The 23,506-nt window shown below is 36.3% G+C and overlaps 1 protein-coding gene across 4 annotated transcripts; it reads right to left on the bottom strand.

The window, feature by feature from the left end:
• Nucleotides 1-220: 220 nt before the first annotated feature.
• LOC131069482 (protein HEAT STRESS TOLERANT DWD 1) lies at nucleotides 221-23,043 on the bottom strand. 4 transcript variants are annotated; one of them, XM_058004927.2, is made up of 14 exons: nucleotides 23,025-23,043; nucleotides 21,324-21,388; nucleotides 21,182-21,232; nucleotides 20,865-20,971; nucleotides 20,663-20,741; nucleotides 19,969-20,145; nucleotides 19,502-19,600; nucleotides 6,292-6,460; nucleotides 6,069-6,175; nucleotides 5,827-5,966; nucleotides 5,630-5,702; nucleotides 863-975; nucleotides 587-704; nucleotides 221-479 (listed from the first exon to the last, which is right to left on the bottom strand). In XM_058004927.2, the coding sequence occupies exons 2-14, from the start codon at nucleotides 21,366-21,368 to the stop codon at nucleotides 357-359; spliced, it is 1,401 nt and encodes a 466-aa protein (XP_057860910.2). In that variant the 5' UTR covers nucleotides 21,369-21,388; nucleotides 23,025-23,043; the 3' UTR covers nucleotides 221-356. The 4 variants fall into 4 exon arrangements, with proteins under 4 accessions (XP_057860910.2, XP_057860909.2, XP_057860908.2 ...); XM_058004926.2 differs by lacking the exon at nucleotides 23,025-23,043 and adding an exon at nucleotides 22,362-22,982; XM_058004925.2 differs by lacking the exon at nucleotides 23,025-23,043 and adding an exon at nucleotides 22,218-22,366.
• Between the last annotated feature and the right edge of the window lie 463 nt (nucleotides 23,044-23,506).

Here is a 23,506-nt window from a genome sequence, read left to right as displayed (position 1 = left end):
AATTCCATAATCTATTAATCCCATTAATAAGATCAACATTATTTCTATGCCCTTGGGAGCTTGTCATCTCATTGCATTCAGTTATAACTGGTCCAAATTGTAAGAAAACTCTTCAAAGATGCCTTATTAAATTTAAGCACATTTTTACAAATAAAAATAAATAAAAGCTAAAATTCCAACAAGCATGTCTCTCAGGAACACAGATTATAATGCTGCTAAATAAGCTAAACAGGATTTAAACACATTTAATTTAATTTGATAGAGAAAAATCCCTTTGTTTGTCAAGCCAATAAAAATGCAAATTACTTGGTGGAAAGTTGTTTCCAGGTATCTGGATATTACTTAAGAATTCCTCTCTATTCTGCAAGATCTTTGAGTATGTTTGATGGCTTCAAAACGTTAAACCCATCAGCAGCAGTAGAAATAAGGAGTCCTTGGATTTGAGCATGCCAATGCACCTCTTTGATATCCTTTTGACCCTGTAAATCAACAAAAGCAGAAAATTATACACTAGGGAAAAAAAGGGTTGATCTTCTAGGCCTCATTAAAGAAGAATATCATACAAGTAAGCATTAGAATATCTCACCTGATGAATAAAAAGTAGTTGTGGTGGTATATTTTCTGGTGCATCCACATTTTCTTTTCTTTCGGCTTTAAACTGTGCTTCTTCTTCTTCATCACGCTCTAATGAAAGGTCCCATATCCTGGTGAAACAAAACATATTAGCAGTACTCTCAAAAAACACTGACCATCAACTTCTCTAAATGGTATTATGAAGAACACTGCGATAATTGCATAGATGTGTGAATAATAGGTAAATTCTGTCTTTGTCCCCAAAAAACAGTAATATAGAATAATATACGTCAACTGATTGTCAGCTGATGAAACCGCAAGTGTTGAAGCTTCACGATGACTCCATTCAATAGATGTGATAGGATGCCTATGATATGTATGATTAGCTACACAAGAGTCTCCCTGGAATATAAAAAATAATAATAATTAGTATCCACTATCCTGGCCTAAGAAACATAAAGCATTTTAAAAAAATTGTAGTTTAATTTTAGTAACTTCTTATGCAAGCTTATGGAAGTATTGTCTTTGCATGAGGCCTTGGCATCTAAGCTTCAATCCTGTAAATGATCAAGTTCATCATGATCCTACATGGGTAAGATTTCCAAATGTCACATTTATTTTTGGAGAACTCGTATCATATAGGAAATCACCTTGGAGAATCTCTACAAGCAACAGGGAGATCATTTTATGAGCTCAAACTTTCCTTACAAATGAATCTTTGAAAAGGTTCTACAGTGAAATGGAATTGTAATATATACATTAAAGAGTATATAGTCTATCATACAATGCAGTTTTTTTATTCCTAAATTGTTTTTCCTATGGATATGTAGCAGCTAGATGCCCTAAAGAGAAACAGTATATAATGCTGTTCGGGAGTCCATTGCTGAAAGAATCCAACACAAACCAAAATAAACAAATAAAATCTGGGAAGGAGACACATGGAAGGAAGGAAATCCTTTAACCAAACAAGAGGATGATGGACATCTAGAAGAAAAAAGTCCTGAAGAAGAAGCTCCTGAGGAACTAGAGACAGTATAATCCAAAGAATAGTGTCCTGAGGAAGAAAAATGAAATAGAGAAATAAAAGAAATACAGGTCTCTAAAAACTCCCCTTCTCAAAAGAATACCAATTCTCATGCCTGGTAGTCAAGGAGATCCTGCTTCGCATTGTCTCCAGTCTCCATAGAAAATCAACATATATCTATTTGAAAAAATATCAGCCATGAAGAGAATCCAGCAAAATACCTATGAAAACTTGAGGATAATACTAATATGGTTGGCACTGTATTGAAAATAAAATAAAATATAAAGCCTACAAAAAATTCATCCATGTTGGTGATAATGACTTTTCATTTTTGATGCATCAAACAAATTCTTTCAGATGGCCAATCAACAGAACTTTGAAGCAAGCCCTCAAGTTTGCATATTTGTTTTTCTTGCTTTTCCAGGCTTTTAAACAAAATTGATTGGAAAAAATAATGGTTGAATGCAATTACATTACAGCTCCAGCAAATAAGAAAAGATGCATGGATAACCAACCATTACTCCCACAATGAAAACATGTGCAGGTTAATTTTGTTTCTATATTCTATTTTTGAACAAATGTGCCAAACCATACCAAACCGATGGTCCCCAAAAAATCTAGTCAAACTGTACCTGTATCTATCCATGCCAGTACCCTGGTAAATTAGGTTTGTGTGGCCTTTGTTGAAAATGTAGCTAGGTCGTATCCCTTGATTGGGCCGACCTAGCTTGGTAAATTTTAATGTGGCCTTTGGCTTTCAAATTTATTGTGTATGGGCCTATTTGGGATATTATGTAACTTGAATTAGGTCAGGCCCTATTTGGGCGAATTACATGTGTAACTTGTAAACACAAAATAGGTCAACACCTATTCATATAACTTGTAATATCATATGAAAGGCATTTGAATTTAATTGTAACTTGGCGCCAAAATTAAATAAGGCTGACCAAGGTTTAGTGTAGACTTGAATTCATATATATGTGAGATGACTTGAGGATCACAAGTCATCAATCTATCAAGCGAATATCATCTGCCTTAATGTGATATGTTCTGCTCCAAAGATCAGCAAACTACATTCTGAAGTCAGCGAACTCAGTCACGAAATCAGCGATCTGATCATAGGTGCCAGTGAATCCCATCTAGAGATCACATTCAGTGAGTCATCTCCCTAGAGCTGCAATCAGCGAGTTTGTTCCACACATTATCAGCGATCTAGGACAGCAAATTAACTTGGATAATCATCCAAGTATAGCGAATTCTTGTTGAGAAGTGGAGGACATTATACCAGGTTGACGAAGCCTTGCTAAGACAGTGAATTGATAAAACCTTCAGAATACTGTGGCATCTACAACAAGATAAGTTGTTCTTGTTGTCCAAGTTGTATATCTGTCATTGAGATTGGTTCAATATAATCTGAGATATTAGTTGCTGGGTTTTTCACCTCCAAGAGGGAGGTTTTCCCAGGGTATCATCGTGTTATGTGTTTACTTTACTTTGCATTCTTATTTTCTGTTAATTACTGCTAATCTGATCACTAAAAACTAACATGGTATCAGAGCGGGTTCCTTCTATAAAGCCTAACAGCTTGAAGGTAGCACAGAGAAGTGTTGAAAAAGACTAGCATGAATGCAATTCTATCAGGTTTATTGCTCTACTCATACAGACTGGGAAACGATTCACAACTATTGATTACTAATGTCATGTAGTGTCCAGACTTCAAACTAAATTCACACTCTTGTGGCGAGGGTATTTATGAAGTGCTTATGGATGAGAATGGATTTTGAGTGATGGCGAGGGCCGAAGGCCACGCAGCCATCATCAGATGATTCAGTGTGATCTAAGTGGATGGTTATGTTGAAAACTAACTTATAAGAGATAAGTATTTTTTGAATTTTTCATGTTGTTATCAATTCATTGGATAGTGAATCATGTATGATAGTCTTGAACTATTAGTAACCTCTCTTAAATGCTTTCAGGATGGACTAAGGAGCATAAAGATGATGATTGTATTCAAGAGAGGAAGGTTTTGAGACATCCTGTGAGGAAGCATCACAGGCTGAAGACTAAGAGACATAGCTTAGTTGGTGATACTACGATCAGGTTCAGCTTCAAAGGGAGCTTGTTGCTTCAAGCTTCAGAGGGAGCTTGTTGTTTCAAGCTTCAGAGAGAGCTTGTTGTTTCAGCTTCGGAGGAAGCCACATTTTTTGTTAAGGCAATCTTCCGGGAGAAGATTGAGGTGAAAGCCCTCGGTTAAGGCAATTTTCCGGGAGAAGATTGAGGAGAAAGCCCTCGGTTAAGGCAATCTTCCGGGAGAAGATTGAGGTGAAAGCCCTCAGTTAAGGCAATCTTCCGGGAGAATATTGAGGAGAAAGCCCTCAGTTAAGGCAATCTTCCGGGAGAATATTGAGGAGAAAGCCCTCAGTTAAGGCAATCTTCCGGGAGAAGGTTGGGTGAAAGCCCGCATTCCACCCTCTGCAAGTAGGCATGGTGGTGTTGTATTCTTCTTTGGGAGAAGTATGAGGTTAGAGCCCTCATTCCACCCTCTGCGAGTAGGTATGGTGGGTATCATGGATGAAATTCCACGATGAGTTTGTTCATCCCATGGGAGTAGCCATGGTAGTAGTCACGATGTGACTTGAGGGATCCTCCCTAGCTAAGAGGGAGTGTTGAAAATGTAGCTAGGTCGTATCCCTTGATTGGGCCGACCTAGCTTGGTAAATTTTAATGTGGCCTTTGGCCTTAAAATTTATTGTGTATGGGCCGAGCCTATTTGGGATATTATGTAACTTGAATTAGGGCATGCCCTATTTGGGCGAATTACATATGTGTAACTTGTAAACACAAAATAGGTCAACACCTATTCATGTAACTTGTAATATCATATGAAAGGCATTTGAATTTAATTGTAACTTGGCGCCAAAATTAAATAAGGCCGACCAAGGTTTAGTGTAGACTTGAATTCATATATATGTGAGATGACTTGAGTATCAAAAGTCATCAATCTATCAAGCAAATATCATCTGCCTTAATGTGATCTGTTCTGCTCCAAAGATCAGCGAACCACATTCTGAAGTCAGCGAACTCAGTCACGAAGTCAGCGATCTGATCATAGGTGCCAGCGAATCCCATCTAGAGATCACATTCAGTGAGTCATCTCCCTAGCTGCAATCTGCGAGTTTGTTCTGCACATTATCAGCGATCTAGGACAGCAAATTAACTTGGATAATCATCCAAGTATAGCGAATTCTTGTTGAGAAGTGGAGGACATTATACCAGGTTGACGACTCATCTTCAAGGGCTGGCGAACCCTTGCTAAGACAGTGAATTGATAAAACCTTCAGAATACTGTGGCATCTACAACAAGATAAGTTGTTCTTGTTGTCCAAGTTGTATATCTGTCATTGAGATTGATTCAATATAATCTGAGATATTAGTTGCTGGGTTTTTCACCTCCAAGAGGGAGGTTTTCCCAGGGTATCATCGTGTTATGTGTTTACTTTACTTTGCATTCTTATTTTCTGTTAATTACTGCTAATCTGATCACTAAAAACTAACAGCCTTAAGCTAGTCATCAACATAGAAAACAACATAAACACAATGAAATAATAGAGAATGCACTGATGTTTGCTCTTATTGTAAGACCATCAAAACCATGGACTACTCTTTAACAATATTTAATAAGCAGTCTTTATACATATGTTATCGCAGACCAAATATATAAGTTTTTGGGTTATATATATTAATTGAACTGATATGAAGCTTAACTGGCTACAAACTTTATCTCAAAAGAGTTAAACAGTCTTTTGATAAGCAGAGAACTGAAATCATGAAAGTTATTCTGCTTGATCGAGCCTTGCAGACTACAGTCCAGTTAACATAGTAACTTTTGTTTTTAAATTTATGTAACACCTGCCTTTGATATGCTTTTATTAATAGGCACTAAACTTCTATCCAGATGCAGACAACAGCATGCAACTATCATTGGTTCTATTCAACTTTCAAATATAGAGAAAAAGTAAATTACATAAATACCATAGCTGCTCTAAGATCCCAAATGGAAAAGCTCCCATCGTCGCTTCCAGATGCTATCATGCAGCTAGCCAGCCTAGACATAATAAACAACACAGTAGCCAATATCATGATTCATGACCATATTATCAGCAATGACAAAAATGAAATATGACAACAATTAAAGTTCATAAGAAATGTAATATTTCCAAACACAGTACCGATTCCATGAGATAACATTGACATCTGCATCATGTGCCTTTATTGAAATTGCTGGTTTATCCAAAATTCGTGTATCCCATATAGCTACTGTTCCATCGACAGAACAGGAAGCAAAGACATTGGCTTCAGTGGGGCTCCACTGGTAGAAGAGACAAATTAGTCTTATGTATCACAAAAAATAGCTATCCTCAGTAAACAACACCAAGACAGTTATTTACACCATAAAATCAATCTCACAAACCTGCAGATCCTCAACACTATCAGTGTGACCTCTAAAAGTTCTTTTATCTACAGCCCATTTTCCATCAGATGTAGGCTCCCAAAGTTGTATGCAACTTTTGCAATCACCTGCACAAACACATGAGAATGGGGAGAAGTGAGATGAGATTTGGACAGAGTAAATTAATGGATTAGCAGAAAAATGTATCATATGCCAATTTTAGAGCATTTGGTACATAACACACCAGATAAAAGCCTTCCAGGTGTAACAGGACTCCAGTCTAATGCAAATCCCTCGTCTTTGTGTCCACTGAAAACATGTAAGGGAGCCTGACGTACAACATTGCTAGTTCCTGTGCTAATTCTTGGATCTGACATTGCCAATGAATTCAAATGTGCGCTGACATCCCAAACCTGTGAAAGAAAACTAACTCGCAATTTTAACTGCTACATTGAAATGTTACTAGTTCATGTATATGCTTAATCATCAGAATTGGGCCTTCTATAGCATAATGATATAATAGCCACCTTGCACTATAGCGCTTCGCTTAATAGGCTTACAAACACAAAAAAAAACCTTTTTTATTTCTGACTACCAATATTTGCATTACCAGAAAATAAGATATATATAACAAATGCCAGAAAGTACCAGAAATCCACTACAAAGGAACCAATACTTCATAAACAACCTAGCAATAGATCAAACTATAACTAATTGAGAGCCTATGAATTCCAGAATTGTAGTATTCTTCAAAACTTATGAATTCAGGCCACTTCACTTGGAGAGGAAATGCTTGCAACATAAATAGTTTACTTTTGTTTGATCTAGGTTTTCTACCAGTTTCTAGGACCTTTGAGGTAGATTTGAGATGATGAATTTCTCGCAACTGAACTTAATAGCAAATTTGATCTCCTGGATTGGAAAAGACAATAGTTAAAAGAAAATCAACAGCAGTGCTTTGGTTCTTTAGTCGTGTGAGTACTCTTACTATTACTGCATATTTCCACATTTTATATAAACCTATCTTTCAAGGCCCCTAGAGCCACCAATTAGAGTATGTTGAGCTGCTCGGGGCAGGGTTTATTAGATCCTTGGGCAGTAGATTATGCTACTCCCAAGGCTTATTTCTTATGATACTAACAGTACCCAACTGGTTAAAAGTTTTCAGTACCATGAGAACCCAGTTTATTTATGTCTACCTTTGTATGTTTAATCACTTTGAGGCAACTTTGTGCATGTCAGGAGGCTAGAGTGTATTATAAGCATAATTACCTGGTGACTCATACCTTGCCATATCCCATACTGTAAATGCATCTCCATCTTGGAGACACATAAGGGAAATTCTCAGACATCAGTAGACTTCAAAATTAAATTTCTTGGTGTCTCTATTCATCTCCTAGAAGTTTCCCTTGAAAATTGTGAAGAATCCTATATACAATTTTAGATATATATAAATAAAATTAACTTTTTCCTCCAGAGGAGAAAAGACAAAAAGGCTTGAAATGTCTACGTGCACTGAAATTTTATCAATTGATTGAAAATATAGCCATTCACAAGAAACCATGTACCATGTTTTTAAATTGTGCCATTCTCATCCCAATCCCCATTTGCGTCTCAAGGCGATGATGGTTTACAATTTGTCTGATTATGTCCTGACAATGATTATCAAATATCAATACAATCAATAATTGTTTTTGTTGATGCCTATTTGTTTTTGATTAAGGTAAAAACAGGTTTTGAAGGGGCCCCGAAACCCTTTACAATTCGAGTTTAACAGAAAAAGCAACAAGTGAAAAAAAGGAACAGGCCAACGAAAAGCCAACAGAAAACCAAAGAAAACCAATTAAAGCCCCATAAAGCCAGCAAAACCAGCCAGACCCAAGAAGATAAACTAATTGATTTTTTTCAGGGCATTAGCCAAGGTGTTGCTAATCCCATGCAGATCTTTGATGTTATCCCTGAGATTTGGGAGATCCTTAGTAGAAGCAGCCACAACTTTCTTGACACTCGCCCTAGTCCTCTTAGCAGCACCACCAACCGGAGTAGCTTCACCACTGCCAATCTGGATACTCTCATCATCCATGTCAAGTTCCACCACCGGTTTAGGAGAGCTGGTATGATCGAAGACCTTAGCAATATCCTCCAAGTTTTTAGTGACAGTTGACAGGATATTCGGGATAATGCCCATCAAATGTTTCATGGCCTCTCTCCCTTCTTCCAGCGATTTAACCTTCTCCTCCATATCCTGCTTCCATTTTATCTGCTCCCTGTCGTCATTCTCCTTCTTCTCATCCGTATTTTTCCCCTTTTTTTCCAGGTTCTTCAAGAGTTCATAGGTCCATCTGTCATAATCCACTCTCGCCTCGGTAAGTTTTTTGAGGTTATCTAGGAATAACCCGTTATCCGCACTTTCCTTGCCCTCGCTTAATCTATCCTTAGTCATATTCTTCTCAGGTTCCTTGTTCCTTTCCCTCTCGGAATTCGCATCTATTTCCTCATTATCCTTGCCAAGGCATTCGCTGTGGATAGGGCTTTCATTGTCAGACTCAATATCACAGCTTTCCTCCTCAATACCCACCTCCTCATCTTTCCAGCTGTCATCACCATCGGAATCATCCGTCTCCATTTCGCTGCCTTCTTTTTCAATTTCCTTTGTTTCCATCCCAAGGGCACTCTTTCTTTTTTTGCTAGAAGACGCCTTCTCCTTGCCGAAATCGCCTCCCTCCATCTTTCTCTTCCCCGGGGAGGCAGATAACCTCTTGTTTTCCAGCAAGGCGAGGGTTTTGCAGTGCTCATAGATGAGCAGCAAGAGCCCACAATGGAGAACCGGACTTGAAGGATCCTTACTGTGTTTATTGAGTGACCTGGTAAGGGACCTGAAAAGGTAGTAGGGCAGGGATACCTTTTTGTCGTGTTTGAAATGGTTTAAAAGAACAAAGTGGTAGGTGTGGGCCCTGGAGAATCAGCCCTCAACCGTGATATATTCCATTATAGCATTCAAAGCCCAACCCTAGATTTTCTTGATATTAGCAGCTTCATAGTAACCTCCTATGGCTTTGCCAATTCTATCCCTCTCTTTTTCCTTCCGCGGGAACAGATTAACCGCGTTGTTGGAGACTTTAAGGTCTCTAAAAAAATCATGCCCAATATGGGGCATGCCAGTCATAGTAGCTATGAGGCATCCGCCCAGCTTGAACTTAACTCCATAGATTTTAAAGGAACCATTACACCAATTTTCAGAAATTTTGGAAACGGCGAGATTTACCCTACCTTTATCATAATCCACAAGCTTCTCCATAAAGCTTGTGAGGGATCCTTTTTCCAGTTTCGCCCACACCTTCGGCATCACTTTCCATGTTGACGTATTATTTGTTACTTTAAAATGTTAGTTTTTTTAATTTTTTAAGAATTTAACAATTTTTAAAAGTTGTACAGCTGATGTATGATTTTTTTCCTCAATTTAAATAGTCTTCCATAATTATTGTTTGCAAGTACCCATCTCCTTTTTCTTAAAAAGCGGCATACCATTATCCCATCTTCCATACCAATACCAATCCCCATCTCTTCGTACCTATGATTCTAGCCACCCATGGATAGGTAATTCCACACATTAAAAGATGATGGTTGTACCTAGTGTACCCTGGGGACATGTCCACGGAGTTTGGGGTTATTCCTCAGAATAGGAACATCCTGTGTGTGGGATGGGTAACAAAATGTCCCCTCTACTGTTTCCCATTTCCAAGCCTCCATAGAGGGTCATCCCATTAACTTTCCCCTCTAGGGGACACACCAGAGCATCCTGCCATCCTGGGGACAATAAGACATCCACCATGGTGATTAAAAATATTAAACATTTAAACATAAAAAAAAATTGAAAAAATTAAAACATGCCATTTTTTATACTTTAAATTCTTTTAAACCTACAAATTAGACTGGCCCTTAACCTTGCTGGGGCTGCCACCCCTAGATCTTGCTCTGGTTTTAAAACAAAAGAGGTATATATTGTTTCAGGCTACAGAAAGAAAATCAGTATTGTTTCCTTATTTTTACTGATTGAATCCTAAGTAATTGAATTTCACTTATACCTGTGGTTTGCTGAGTCACTATCAGTTTGAGTAATGCTACCATGGATAGAATCAAATAATTCAGAAAGTAAATATAATGATCTTATTGAATATGCTTATATTTCTGACGTGTACATTGGCAAAGCAACTTCATGTGGACCTCGTTGCCAAGTTCTACTTTCTAGTGAATGCCTTAATTAGGAACCTGCTGAAAATCTTTACTGATATTATTAAATAGCCCATTCAAAATTTGGCAGGCATTGGCCTTTGTACTCTTATTCATTTGATGAATAATGCTGAAGCCTAGTACTTCATTTCAGATGATGAATGGCAACATGTTTCATCTTCAAAAACAGTAAATGCAGAAACTGTGCCAGACTTTGCTCAGATTCTTTACAGCTGGTTATGGAGTAGATTGTGGCTAATGATGTTTTATCATGTTTGATCATATAGTCCAATTTCTTCTTAATCCAATTACCTTCAGATATAGTGTGATGACATTGCTCTGATTGACTTTTTTAAAGGTTTCAGTAATCTTTTGTCTGCCAAACATCATTAGCCCATGAGAGAGACTTTTTTGTTTGAGGTCCAGAACTCGTGATCAGATTTTCTCTTGAAGCGTGATGGTCTTGATGTTTTAATGTTCTACTGACTTCAAAAGAATGATTTCCAACAAAGGAATATGGAGGAGATTATGTCCCAGTTGACTTGAATAACTCTCTTGAGGAATATGTCTGAATAATACTACCTTTCTTGTTTAGAGGGGGATGGTAATTAACCCACTTTAAGAGGATCAAGTCTAAATATTGTGGGTTAAACCAACTTACGATCTTTCTTGGGATTTATTGTGTTATAAAAATATTACCTTCAGATGTCAAGCTCATTATGAAAATCAAAATACTCATTTTCCTAATTAGCCGATAGGCTTCTTATTGCGAGCTTGCTCATGTACGGATCACCGGGAATTTTGTCTCACGCCTGTAAAATCGCCTCGTGCCGGAAAAAAAAAAAACCTTTCATGCAGTTCAATACGGTCGATGATGCATCCCATCCCACTGGAAAAGTTGAACTGTCGGGCAGTTCAAAGACTCTTTGCGTCACATCTACAACAAAATTTAATGGGCAACCACTCATGTCTAATCTTCCTTAAGCTACCGATGTCTGAAACAAGCAACTCTGACCATAATTGCAGTTGCCCCACTCACCTGGTGTTGGTGATGAAGCCCCCGATATTTTTAGTGACTGTAAAATTATCTCACACCGGAAAGAGAAAAATTCGTACAATTCAAAACATTCCTCCGGTAAAATTTGTCAGATCATGCCTGGAAACAAACTCACGTCTCAGTCAAAAATCTGATTTGTATTTAATATTTAGATCTCCATATCTCGCATTAATATCGAAAAAAAATTTTGCACCTGTAAAATCTTGTCTATCCCTAAAATTCCGATTTTTGCAGGTTCAGTGTTGTTCACGGTGAATAGATTGAAGCCGTGGCTGTAGGGTTTTGGTTTGTTTCATTTAAAAAACCTGCTCAATCTCACACCATTTCCTTTCATGAGCATCATTGACAGTCACTCGCCATGGTCAAGTGAGTTTGTTTTTTTCAATTTTTATGCAACAGTTATCATTTTTTTGGTTTTATTTCATTCTAAATCAATTCTGTTTTTATCTGTTGAATGGAGGCATGTTTTTCTGGGAAAGTTGACTCTAACATCATCCAAAATATTAACTCACAATCAATATTATCGATTAGAAGCCTGAAAAATCTTGAATCAACAGTCTGAAGCAGCAGCTATAGGCAGACTGGTTTTGGTTCAGGAATTTCTGCTTTGGCAAGGTTTCATAAAAAAATTCTTCCAAACTCTGCCCATTTTTTTAGATAATTTTAATTTACTTTTTGTGTTTTAAAAAAAAAAATTAGTGTGCAGGCATCCAAGCATGTGAAGTTAATGGGAGAATATTTAGAATAAACTTTGGGATATTTTGTAGTTACAAGTTTGATTGCATTAAAGAGCTAAATTTCTTTTCTGGTTTCAATTTTTCTATCATTAAATAATCTGGTTACAGAGATGACAGATTCTTAAGTTTACTTTGGTATGTATTTGGAGTGGAAAGGGCACTCAACCTATGAACTGTTCTTTAACCTAAACTGCGTAGTTAATTCATAATTCTTTCCCTGTTTTCCAATTTTTGCCAGTTACATATTTGTTTCCATTCTCTGACTGAAGATATGGAGTGTAGTGGTTATTTGGAGTGAGTTCCCTTTCACAACTTGGTGTAGGTATAGTGTTACCCTGACAATGCTTTTATATATTCCAATTGATTGTGATTAAACATTGTGACTTTTGAATTTTGGTCGAATGTGCAGCCAGTTAGTTATTGAGAAGCAACATGCTTACAAGTTATGTCTTCGTAAACAGCTAACAGTTTTTGTGTCAAACTGTTTCAAAAGGGATGTTCATGCTTATTAAATATGCAAATTACTTTTTTATCAGTGGACATCCTTGTAAAACAGGAAGCCTACTAAAACGCCAGTAGCAGGGTAGCTTTCTATGTACAACTTAGAATGCTTTTATAATATTTATAACAATTTCTACAGGCTTAAAAAGATTGATGTTCTCTTGGTACTGTTGAATTTGATTAGAACATTTGGGTTGCAATATACTCTCAAATCCTTTTTGGATACTACTTTTTTAGTCTTGATTATTATAATCAATGGTATGTGTAAAGATATGATGTGAAAGGCTTTTTAATCTTAATTATTAGAATCAATCGATTGTATGCACAAGGATATCATGTGTGGTCTAAAATCTTCTCTATTAAGAGTTTTTAGTTTGTATTATATAGTGAATGGTTACAGAATGATACGGTGTGAAATCTTCTTGTTAATATGTACAGCTTAGAAAAACTTAGAATGTTTTAATAATACTTATAACAAATTCTACAGGCTTAGAAAGGTTAATTTTTTTGTTTGTCATTAGGACAAGAAACCAAAAATATTGATTACTTCACACTCCTGTATCTTTATTTTAGATATTTTTATTTATTTTGTAGCTAGAAATCTTGGATATCTTACGAATCTACTGTTCTAGTCTTCCATACTGTTTTTAATTACACTGAATTTGAAGAAATAAAATGCAGTGAACTATATGTTACTTCTAAAATACTAACCAGAATATATTATTAAATATTGATAAGATTCTTCTTAATGATAAAGAAAACGCATCACAACACATATTCAAGAAGTTAGCTTGCATTCCTACTAATTATTTATCTGTCCTCAGGGGGCATTTTCAAGCAACAAATCTCCTGCTCAAAGACCCAAAATCATCAAGCCCTTGCTTGGCCTTAAGAGGGAAGTATCTTAGTAATCAAAACCCAATGAAATTTAGCCACCAAATCTAGCAACTGTGAAGATCCTCCAAGTTCAGCGCCACTAAGACCTAAAGAAATTGCAAAAAAGTCCAGCTCTGTGATATTTAGGAGCAATGCTTTTGATAGAAAACATGGCATTAGAGGGAAAGAGCCCTCCCTGCATCATCTATTAAGTGGTACTACTCGTAGCTGAATCAAGGGAAGCTTCATAATGAAATATGATCTGCAAGCCATCGAAACAAAGGTATCTCCTCATGGCCTTTCGTCCTTTCCTCCCATGGGAAATTGGACACATTCTTGACTCTTAGAGCCCTTCTAGCAGACTTTGACTTGGTAACTGAATGGACAAATGAGACGAACCAACATAAACTCCCTACAACTGTTGCTTCAATCTTTAAACTTTTCAAGTGCTTAAGCTTGAGACAAAAGTTTTACAGCCTCTTAAATGGGAATATTGGTTGCAAGTTAAAATTTGTTTTCACACCCCAAACCAGTCTCCCTCCAATTATTCCTTCAATCTATTCACACTGATAAAAAACTAGAGCATAAAGTTTTTACAGCATTCCAGACAAAATATTGCATGGCAATAGAACAAGTAAACCATGACCGGCATGGAGCATACTGCCAAGCCAAATGTGGGAGGCATGCAACCGCGACATGTGTGCTTGTGGGTACTGGTAATATATATTTTGTGAATTATTTTACAATTATTCTTTTGTTCATCGCAAAATTTCTGTAAAATTAAAAACACAATAGTTAAAGTCAAAAAAAGTCTTTCTTATTTTTACGTTTTCCTCAAATCATTAAACATTTTTCTTTAGATTATTTTTCCCAACTCGGTGCTTTAAAGATTGTTTCTATATAAATTTTATTTGCAACTTGAAACCTTTTAATAATATAAAAGTGAGAAAATTTTCTGAGTGTTACAGTAACATAGAAAATACTCATTGATTTGTAGTCTTTAATGATAAATTAGTTTTTTACTAATTTGTGAGCACTTCTTTGAAACAACTACTCAGTATGTGTGACGCAATATGAAAAACTCCCCCTCTTCCTTTGATTTCACGAACTCACAAAAAAACCTAAAGAGGCAGATTCTCTCTGCTCACAAATTAAATTCACAATCACACAACAAATTTGCAACACAAATGAAATCAAATTCACTCAAAATTTATTAAACAAAACAATACTAAGAATGCATAACAAAAATGGCCTCTTACTGGCCTCTCGATACAAACTTTCTCTCTACTTCACATTCTTCTACATAACAAAATAGTTCCCCTGCACAACCTTCTCTTCGCAACTCCCACACTCCTCTCTTCACAGGTCAATGAACTCTCATTAAAACTTTATTTTCCTTCCCTCTCTGCTGCGCCTTGCTTCTCTTCTCTCTACGCACTTTGTCGATCAGCACCAAATTTGAATTTTTTTAAAACAATATATTCTTCATCTCCCATATTGCCCACTCTTCCTCTATTTTGCACTGCATGCTTCAGCTGGTTCTCTCCAACTCAAAATTTCTTTCCTGCACGCTCAACTTGTGCTGAGTGGCCTCTTTTTTTTCTAAAACCACCTTCCTCTACCTCCTCGCAACCTCACACTCCATCTCCCTCCTTATGCTGCACCACCCCACCTTCTCTTTACATGCCTACAAATTATCTACCGTTACAAAACTCCCAGCCACTAGCTCTTCAAAAAATTTCTGCCCTGTTTCCATGACCACTGCGTTATTAACAGAAATACACGCACCTTTGAATGCTTATAATCACAGTTTTCTAACCTTGCTCAACATGTAGGAAGGATGTTAGTAACGGTTGTCTTTATTTTCACATTTTGCATACATAAACCAACCTCTCCCTTTTGTTGTGATGTGATGCATGAGCCTCACCGCCATGCACTGTTACCGGATTACATTGCATAGTTTGATTGTTAGTTTTTTTTGCTGAACTCTTGGTTCCACCGCCATGCTTGCTTACTGGGAGATCCACCGCAATGCTTTCTTTGACAGCCAATTTTATATTTAGTCAAACAGTTAGGTTTAGTTTTACTTTAATGTAGCCAAATAAAGCATGCCTATGAACATGCGTAAATTAGTAGTTAGCCTAATTTAGTTTGCACCTTCCTTTGGAACTACAGTTAGATTCCTCTCCACCTTGTAATGCATGTTGATGTTATGAACGGTTCTAAGAGGCTGCACCCTCTATAAAAGACTGTCAATTGTAATGCTTGAAACATGGCCTGGAAGATGTAATCAGTTATTGAATTTCAATAAAGATTTTTTGTTTGTGTGTGTAATCTTTCTCTGTTTTCTAGCAGTCTTATTGTATTTGCATGTGTTTCAAGAATCTAAATGGTATCAGAGCATTAGAAAGGATCCAGGGAAGAGTTCAAGAATTTGCAGCATTGAAAAAGATTGTGGGAAAGTCCATTGCTGTTATTGGAAATCAGAAAGGTTGGTGCATGTTTGTGCATGGTGCAGAATTGTGTCCAATTTAGTGGAATCGTGTAGCAGCTGCCACCAATTACAACCTGAGATTATTGTTTCCACAGCTAAATCTGCACATATGATAGAAAAGAAAGATTGTTGCTAGTACACCTTTGTGTAAAGAAATCCCAAAGACAAGGAAGCATCGCTGCCCAAGTTTCACAGATCGCTAGAGTCAAAAGAAGAGTTGCAGTCCAGCCATAGGAAAGAGATCGTTGTTTTTATTGCAAGGAGAGATTGCAATGTGTTAAGGTGCTGATTGGAGAAGCATAAAGTCGTCGCTGAGTAATGAACCCGCTGCTCTCAAAGGAAGAATAATACAAGTTTGCTTGAAGAGGACTGTAGATTTGTCTTGTCAATCAAGAAAGACAACTACTAGAAGGAAAATAAATCACTGTACTGAAATCAATTGAAAAAGGTGAATTTAAATTATTTGTCTCAATGGGAAAGATTGGTAAAAATGTAAAGAAAGAAAATGCAAGTTTAATATGTGAAAAAGATTGTCTAAAAGAGGAATTGGTGAAACTGAAAAAGGCTAATTCAGAATTGATAGAAACTATAAGGGAGTTGAGAAAAGATGTCTATGAGAGTTCATGTGACAATGATATTCTTCAAAAAGAATTGGAGACAATTAAAAAGGAAAATGAAGAATTAAAAGAAAAATTAAAGTTGTTTGATGAAGTCAAGAAGGCAAATGAAGATTTGGTAAAGAAGTTAAAATTGCTAGAAAATGAAAATGAGCTTTTGAAATCAAAAAGATCAGTTTGTGTTGTCTCGTGGCATAGAAGATTTGTTTTGTTCCCTTGAGCAATCCGTTGTACCAAAAGATGGTGAAGTTGAAGGTAAGGATATGTGTGAATCTTCAAATTTTGCAACTGCATGTTGTGATGTCAAAAACAAAAGTTGTTTTGACAATAATGTTGGTTTGAGGATGATGCAGAAGATGGATATAATGGAAGAAGACTAGGAAAGCATGGGCAAGGAATTCAAGAGCCCATTCAGCCAGTTAGGAGGCCAAAGTATGAAGGTCTCGGATATGGTAAGAAAGAGAGATCTGATGTTGTGAGTATTCCAAGTTTAAGAAAATCAGCTGAAAGAATTCTTTGTTCGCATTGTCACAAAGAAGGACATAAAGCAGAGAATTGTTGGGATCTTCACCCTTGTTCAATTTGTGGGTTGAAAAATCATTGTGAAAAGTCATGTTGGAATAGAGAGATGAGTGGACAATCTATGAAAGGTATGCAAATTGATTATGGTTGGATCGATGGATCCTGTTGGCAAAAGTTAACAAATATGTTTAGAAGGTTGTATAAGCCTAAATGTTCGCATGTGAATAGAAGAAGTGATCAGACACTATTTGGATGTTCGAGTCAAGTAGTTGATGACAACTTGCTATGATTGGCATTGCAAAGGTTTGGATTTTGCCATGTACATTGAGTTATCTTGTACAACAAGATCACATCAAGTTGCAAAGATCCAGTTTTTCAGAGGTTTGAGATCAAATTGTGAGTCTCAACATCAAGGGGGAGTGTCGTGATGTGATGCATGAGCCTCACCGCCATGCACTGTTACCGGATTACATTGCATAGTTTGATTGTTAGTTTACTTTACTGAACTCTTGGTTCCACCGCCATGCTTGCTTACTGGGAGATCCACCGCCATGCTTTCTTTGACAACCAATTTTATATTTAGTCAAACAGTAGGTTTAGTTTTACTTTAATGTAGCCAAATAAAGCATGCCTATGAACATGCATAAATTAGTCGTTACCCTAATTTAGTTTGCAGCTTTCTTTGGAACTATAGTTAGATTCCTCTCCACTTTGTAATGCGTGTTGATGTTATGAATGGTTCTAAGAGGCTGCACCCTCTATAAAAGACTGTAAATTGTAATGCTTGAAACATGGCTTGGAAGATGTAATCAGTTATTGAATTTCAATGAAGACTTTTTTTTTGTGTGTGTAATCTTTATGTTTTCTAGCAGTCTTACTGTATTTGCATGTGTTTCAAGAATCTACACCTTTTTCCTCTGACAGATGTGCATACTTTGTTTTAAAATTACCAATTGGCACATGCACATAGCATGCTGGCAACGGTTATGGGATTTGGCATTACAGGATGCTCCTGCATCAATATGGTTGTGGGACACCAACTCTTGTTAGTACACTGAAACTTATTTTTACTTTTTCCTTCCCGGTGACACTTGCTTAACTTTGCATTCTAATATATTGGAGAGACTTTGTAAAGAGCTGTAATAACTAGGCAGAAATGCATGAATAGATAATGACGCAACAAGTCCAACATTATTGTTTAGGTTGTCAAGTCTCACCAAGAATCTATTGTCTCTTTAAGTAAATTCATTTATGTTTTCCTCTCACTGTCCCATCGGCATATCCCTTGCACCTCCTATGGCTTCAAGTGCTAGTAATTATCTCAACCCACTGTCATGACAAAACAAGGCAGCATATGGAAAGCTTTCCGTCTTCCACATTCTCAAAAATCGCTTGTTCAAACTCCTGCTGCTGACATAATTAATGGCCTCTCTGTCAACTTTGCATAATGAGGATCATACTTCTGAAGACCTCCTAAAAGGTAATCAATGGTGTTATGATAATCACTCGAAAGAAATCAAGGCCAGTAAGCATCCTCAAAAGCATAAAGATTATAAAGGAAAAAAAACTCAGTTCTATGGACTCATGCTATTGCCCGTCAAAATGAGTTACAGATTGCTGATATATGATTATGTGAATATCTAATCCCAAAAAAGATACCCCAAACTGCAATTCACAGTACAGCTTGTGTTTGGAGGAGCCTCTAATGTCTGAGAAGATGGGGGATATTTATCAAAAAAAAGTCCCACGAAAAAAAAAATCAGTAGGTTCTTTATATTCATCCATTTATGTCCCTATTTAATAGCCCTCTGGTTCAACCTGTCTATTATGAGTCGCTCTAGATGACTGGTGTAGACCCTAATTAGTTCATTGATAGCCACTCATGCAATGGTGGCAAGTATTACCGTTTTTCAAAAATATAGTTCCTTTAAGTGAACCCCACCAAAAAAATACAATGTGGATTTGCAGACAGACATGAGGAATTGAAAACATTATCAGTAAGACTGAAGTTCTTAACAAAATATAACTATGCATACAAAGGTTGCTAAAACCTAAGTGAGAGAATTTGCAGCATTTCATCCAAAAAAAAATGAAATCCACCAAATTCAACTGCAAACTCAAAAAAAAATTCTATAAATTTGTCTGTATGAGCACATGAATTTATTCAAAACACCTAATTATTCTTTCCGATTTACCAAATTAGGGCTTTTTATTTTCCCTGATTATGTTGCCTTTAAATTCAATAGTCCTACACATCAAAAAGTTTATTTGACTTTCCTATCTATTGCTGTTTAAACTTTAAAATAATATGTTATATGCTCTTTTGTTTAAAACCTTTATAAAGAACACAATTTTCCAACTCAGCAGATTTTCCTGGTTTCTTTCAAATTTGAAACAAAGGCAGGAGATGGCAGCTTTACCTGTACATAGCCATTGTCAGACCATGTTGCAACAATATGTGGCTGCTGTTCCATTGAACGTATACGATTTACACAGCCTTGATGAGCAACCTTGCGCACCTGACATAAAATTGTAAATGATATATAAATATAGATATATACGTATACATATAGCTCAACCAGGAATGCTTCCATAAGACATCAAAAACGTTTAAGAACCAAAACCAGCCATCTACAGCAAAGAAAAGCCCTAGAATATGATGCAATGAGCATGCATTTACCTTGATAAAGAAAGAAATTATATAATTGTGGCCAAATATATATATAACATATCAGCAAGTACAAAGTAGAACATCCCACAATAACAGAAAATGAAGTCCCATATCAGCTTATAGGATGCAAGGAATAGGATGTGACAAAATCTGTAGACCCTAAAATTTCTAGCCTTGTACAATTTTAAGCATATCGAATAGATCATGGCAGTATACCTGTAAGGTGGGCATCTTGGACTCCACGCCTAAATCATCATCACTGCCATCTTCTTCATCACTGCTACTATCACTCTCACTTTCATTGTCATCCATGCATTTATGCAGATTTCGATTCTTACCACTGACATTTGACAACCTAAATATTCCAATCGCATTATTCACTGCAAGATCTGCCTGAAGTTTGAACATCATAAATTAAGAAATTGAAAATGTTGCTCAGCCCATGAAAAGAAAGCAGAACACAAAAGCATACAGAAGCGTTTGCAGTTTGTATTTAAACAATATCAACACTAGCCTACTTATTCAAAACCCATTTTAAACTAACTTGCCAGATTGACCATATTTTAGGACATTTCTGAGGTTAAAATTAATTAAGTTTAGCTGTATATAGAAATGATTTAAATGTATATAAGAGTAATTAAAGACTATGAATTTCTGATCTTTTTCAACAACCCTTTCTGATCTTGCAAAAGAGATTCTGAATAAGATAAAAATTAGTAAATGAACTATTTATGTATGGAGACAGATCCAGGATGCAATTTAAAGGAAAAGGGCAAATGTAAATGTAGATGCAGCCACATGCTAGCAAATTAATTCCTATTTTCCACTACCATCACTTATTTTTTTGAAATGTCAACAAAGTGATCTGTCAAAGGGAGGCGCACACTAAAAAATATGGCAAATCATATACCTGAGTTCCAGCCACACAGTAGAATGTATGAGGGAATTCAGTGCGCACCAATCCCAGTGTATCGCGTATTATATCAAAACTGTTCCGACCACATAATTTTAGCAACTGATATATATACATATAGTTCCTTCACTAATTTAACATCATTTCCTGTTTATCAAATGCACCCAAAACTCCATAGGTAACCATAAAAATTTATTACCTTAAACAAGGCCATCCAATATCAAATGCATGCATGCAATCATAAGCAGATTTATCAAATGTAAGTTCCTCTCCTTCTTCAAGTTTGTCAACTCCTGGCTGCCAGACCTGATTAAAGGCAGCAAAGAATCTCTATAAAATTACAATTACCCAGAAAAAGAAAAGTTAAGTATGAAACTAGAAACTAAAGCATCCTATCTGTTCTAGAATCAATCTACAGAAGTAAACACAGTTCGCCATGCAACCATGTATATAGTATGTAACTTACAAAAGGAATTACAATTGACAAATTTTTATCAAGCAAAATTACAAATGTACCTTGGCAGATTGTTCTACAGATTTTGAGGCACCGTCCTCTTTCTTAATATTCTGCAAGAAAAGGCACAAAAACTTCAAAATTCATGCAAAAATATAAACCCATGATCAGTGAAATGTTGAAATTACATAATGGATAGATTACCTTTTTTTTCTTAGGAACCCTCTTCTTCTTTATGTTGCGAGCCATAACATAAACCAGATGTATTCCTATCACATCAAGTTAGATGAAAAGTAAAGATGACAATCCAATTCAACAAATCCTTATCATATCTAACCCTTGCTGGTAGAAGTTCAATGCATTATAATGGTTGAACAAATATCAAAACTTGATTGACTTAAATGAAATATAACATCCAACTTAAATATAAACAAAAAGAACAAAAGAAAGGCAGACTAAGGCACCAAGATATCCATTTTAGAAATATTCATGCTTTACATACGGACATTCTGGTCACAAGTAGAGCATGTGTTGGAGACTATTAGGCTGTTGCATTTTTATGTATCTGAATGTGACTAAATCTGTTGTTTGCATAGAAAGGGAATAGGGCCAAATAACTAGGATCAAAATAAATTGCATTTCATGCTACCCTTAAGTTGATGGAGATGGTGCATGATTTAGTGAAGCATAGAAGACTCTTAGTGGAGGAAGATTGGAATGGTAGACTAGAAAGGGTTACTCCTTCCCTAGAAAGAGGGTTTCTAATTTCTATAGCTCATGGAGAAGAACATTAATCTGTATTTGACAGTCGATGTTTCCACATCTCAAAAACTTCTCCTCATGGCAGAAGTATTTAGCCATGTGATTTGTATTTGAAAAAACAAATTTAACATTCTAAGTGCATCACTCGTAACAGCCAAACCAAACAGTTGTTCAACAATGGAAATATGGTCACCATGCAATTCAAAGATGAAATTTTCACATTTGTGAAATAAGCAGATATTAATATGGCATTTGCATGTAGTATTCCAGGAACTGGCATAGTTGATGGTTTGGAATTTGAAGGGCTTTTACAACATGGAAGAAGTCTATAGTTACCTGAATAAATGAACTCTATCAAGTCTATTGCCTCTAAGTGTGTGAACAGTTTAGCAAGGCTTGGTTTAATTCCAGGTTTTAGCAGAAGGTCAAACCCACGGTTAGACATGCGTACTTGGCAGCAGCCAAAAAAGTTCACTTTACCTATTCGCAGCAGTGAAAACTTCTAAAATCGGTCTCTTATCTATTAATCCAGCAGCTTAACCAGAGGTACTAAAGACCCCTCACTGATACATTTAGCTCCAGGTGTACAACTGAACTGATCACAGATGGAAAAGCTTGAAACGGGTAGTAGCATCACAATTATGGACCACGAAGTGCAGTGCAGGTTGTGGATAGGAAAAGGGAAAAGTTGTTAAAAAATATCATGGCTAAGCGAGTTGCCAGCCGACCAATGAGACCCCTCTTGTAAAAACCCAGAAAGGATTTATTTCCAAATTATATCCCCTTCCAAAGGGCTTTCTCGCCCCACCTCCCCCTGCACTTATACCAGCTTTTGCCCGATCATGTATTTCCTCTTCCAAAGGGTCTTCAATAAAAGCTTCTTTGATATAAGAAAAAGTGGCAGAAACTAAGAAAGAAAGATACATGTATTTAGGGTTTTATTTTTTATCATTGTCTTCGTGCATAGAAGTTTAGAACAGTGGAAACAGAAATAATACATCCGCGAGGCAGTGAAAGCATGTATAAGAGATATATTTAGAAGCCCTAAATGTATGCACAGCACATATTTAGCAATAAATCTCTTCCCAAAGATAGCAATATAAGAAAGAACGGCGAAGATAAGAAGAAGAGGATCATGCATACCAAGCCAAAGTAGCCACTCTATTTAGTATGTGCTATTTTTTAAGGATATATTTGTGGAGCGGGTGGTTCCATGAGTATTTATTTTTCTTCTTATTTATAAGAGAAATTTTTTAATTGGTATTAATAATATTAGTAATAATTTGTGCATAAGAAAAAATAGAAATAAAATGTTAAAAAAAAGATGGAAATAAATTTGTGGAGCCATGTGGCATTTTTGGCAATATGCAGTTGCTCTGCTTATTTCCAGCCTCCCCTATTTTTTCATAGCTTATTTTCAATTCTTAAATAATAGTTGTTTCACTTAAATAGCAAAAGATTCTAAATTATGTTTTACCAACAATTTTAAATTTGCATGGGAACACTCTAACTGTTTAAAATTAAGCAAAGAGTGCATGACAGATGATACAAATGGAACAAGTGCCACGTAGTGGCCAATACTTGTCTTGAGATAATAATTCTAATACTACTAGTATACTTACATT

The sequence above is a fragment of the Cryptomeria japonica genome, chromosome 11, assembly GCF_030272615.1.
Source record: "Cryptomeria japonica chromosome 11, Sugi_1.0, whole genome shotgun sequence".
In the NCBI taxonomy this organism is placed as follows: domain Eukaryota; kingdom Viridiplantae; phylum Streptophyta; class Pinopsida; order Cupressales; family Cupressaceae; genus Cryptomeria; species Cryptomeria japonica.
Note: the sequence above shows the minus strand (reverse complement) of the source record. Positions and strands in the feature narration are given on the sequence as shown.

Bases quoted from the DNA above. Each gene is read 5' to 3' on its own strand.
- LOC131069482 (XM_058004925.2), bottom strand. From the start codon at position 22,326: ATGTCTAACCGTGGGTTTGACCTTCTGCTAAAACCTGGAATTAAACCA. The intron at 6,461-19,501 runs GTAAAGCTGCCA...TTTCTTTCACAG, and splicing joins CTGACAATGGCTATGTACAG to GTTTGGGATGTCAGCGCACA. The intron at 5,703-5,826 runs GTACTGTGTTTG...TATTATGTCTAG, and splicing joins AATGTTATCTCATGGAATCG to GCTGGCTAGCTGCATGATAG.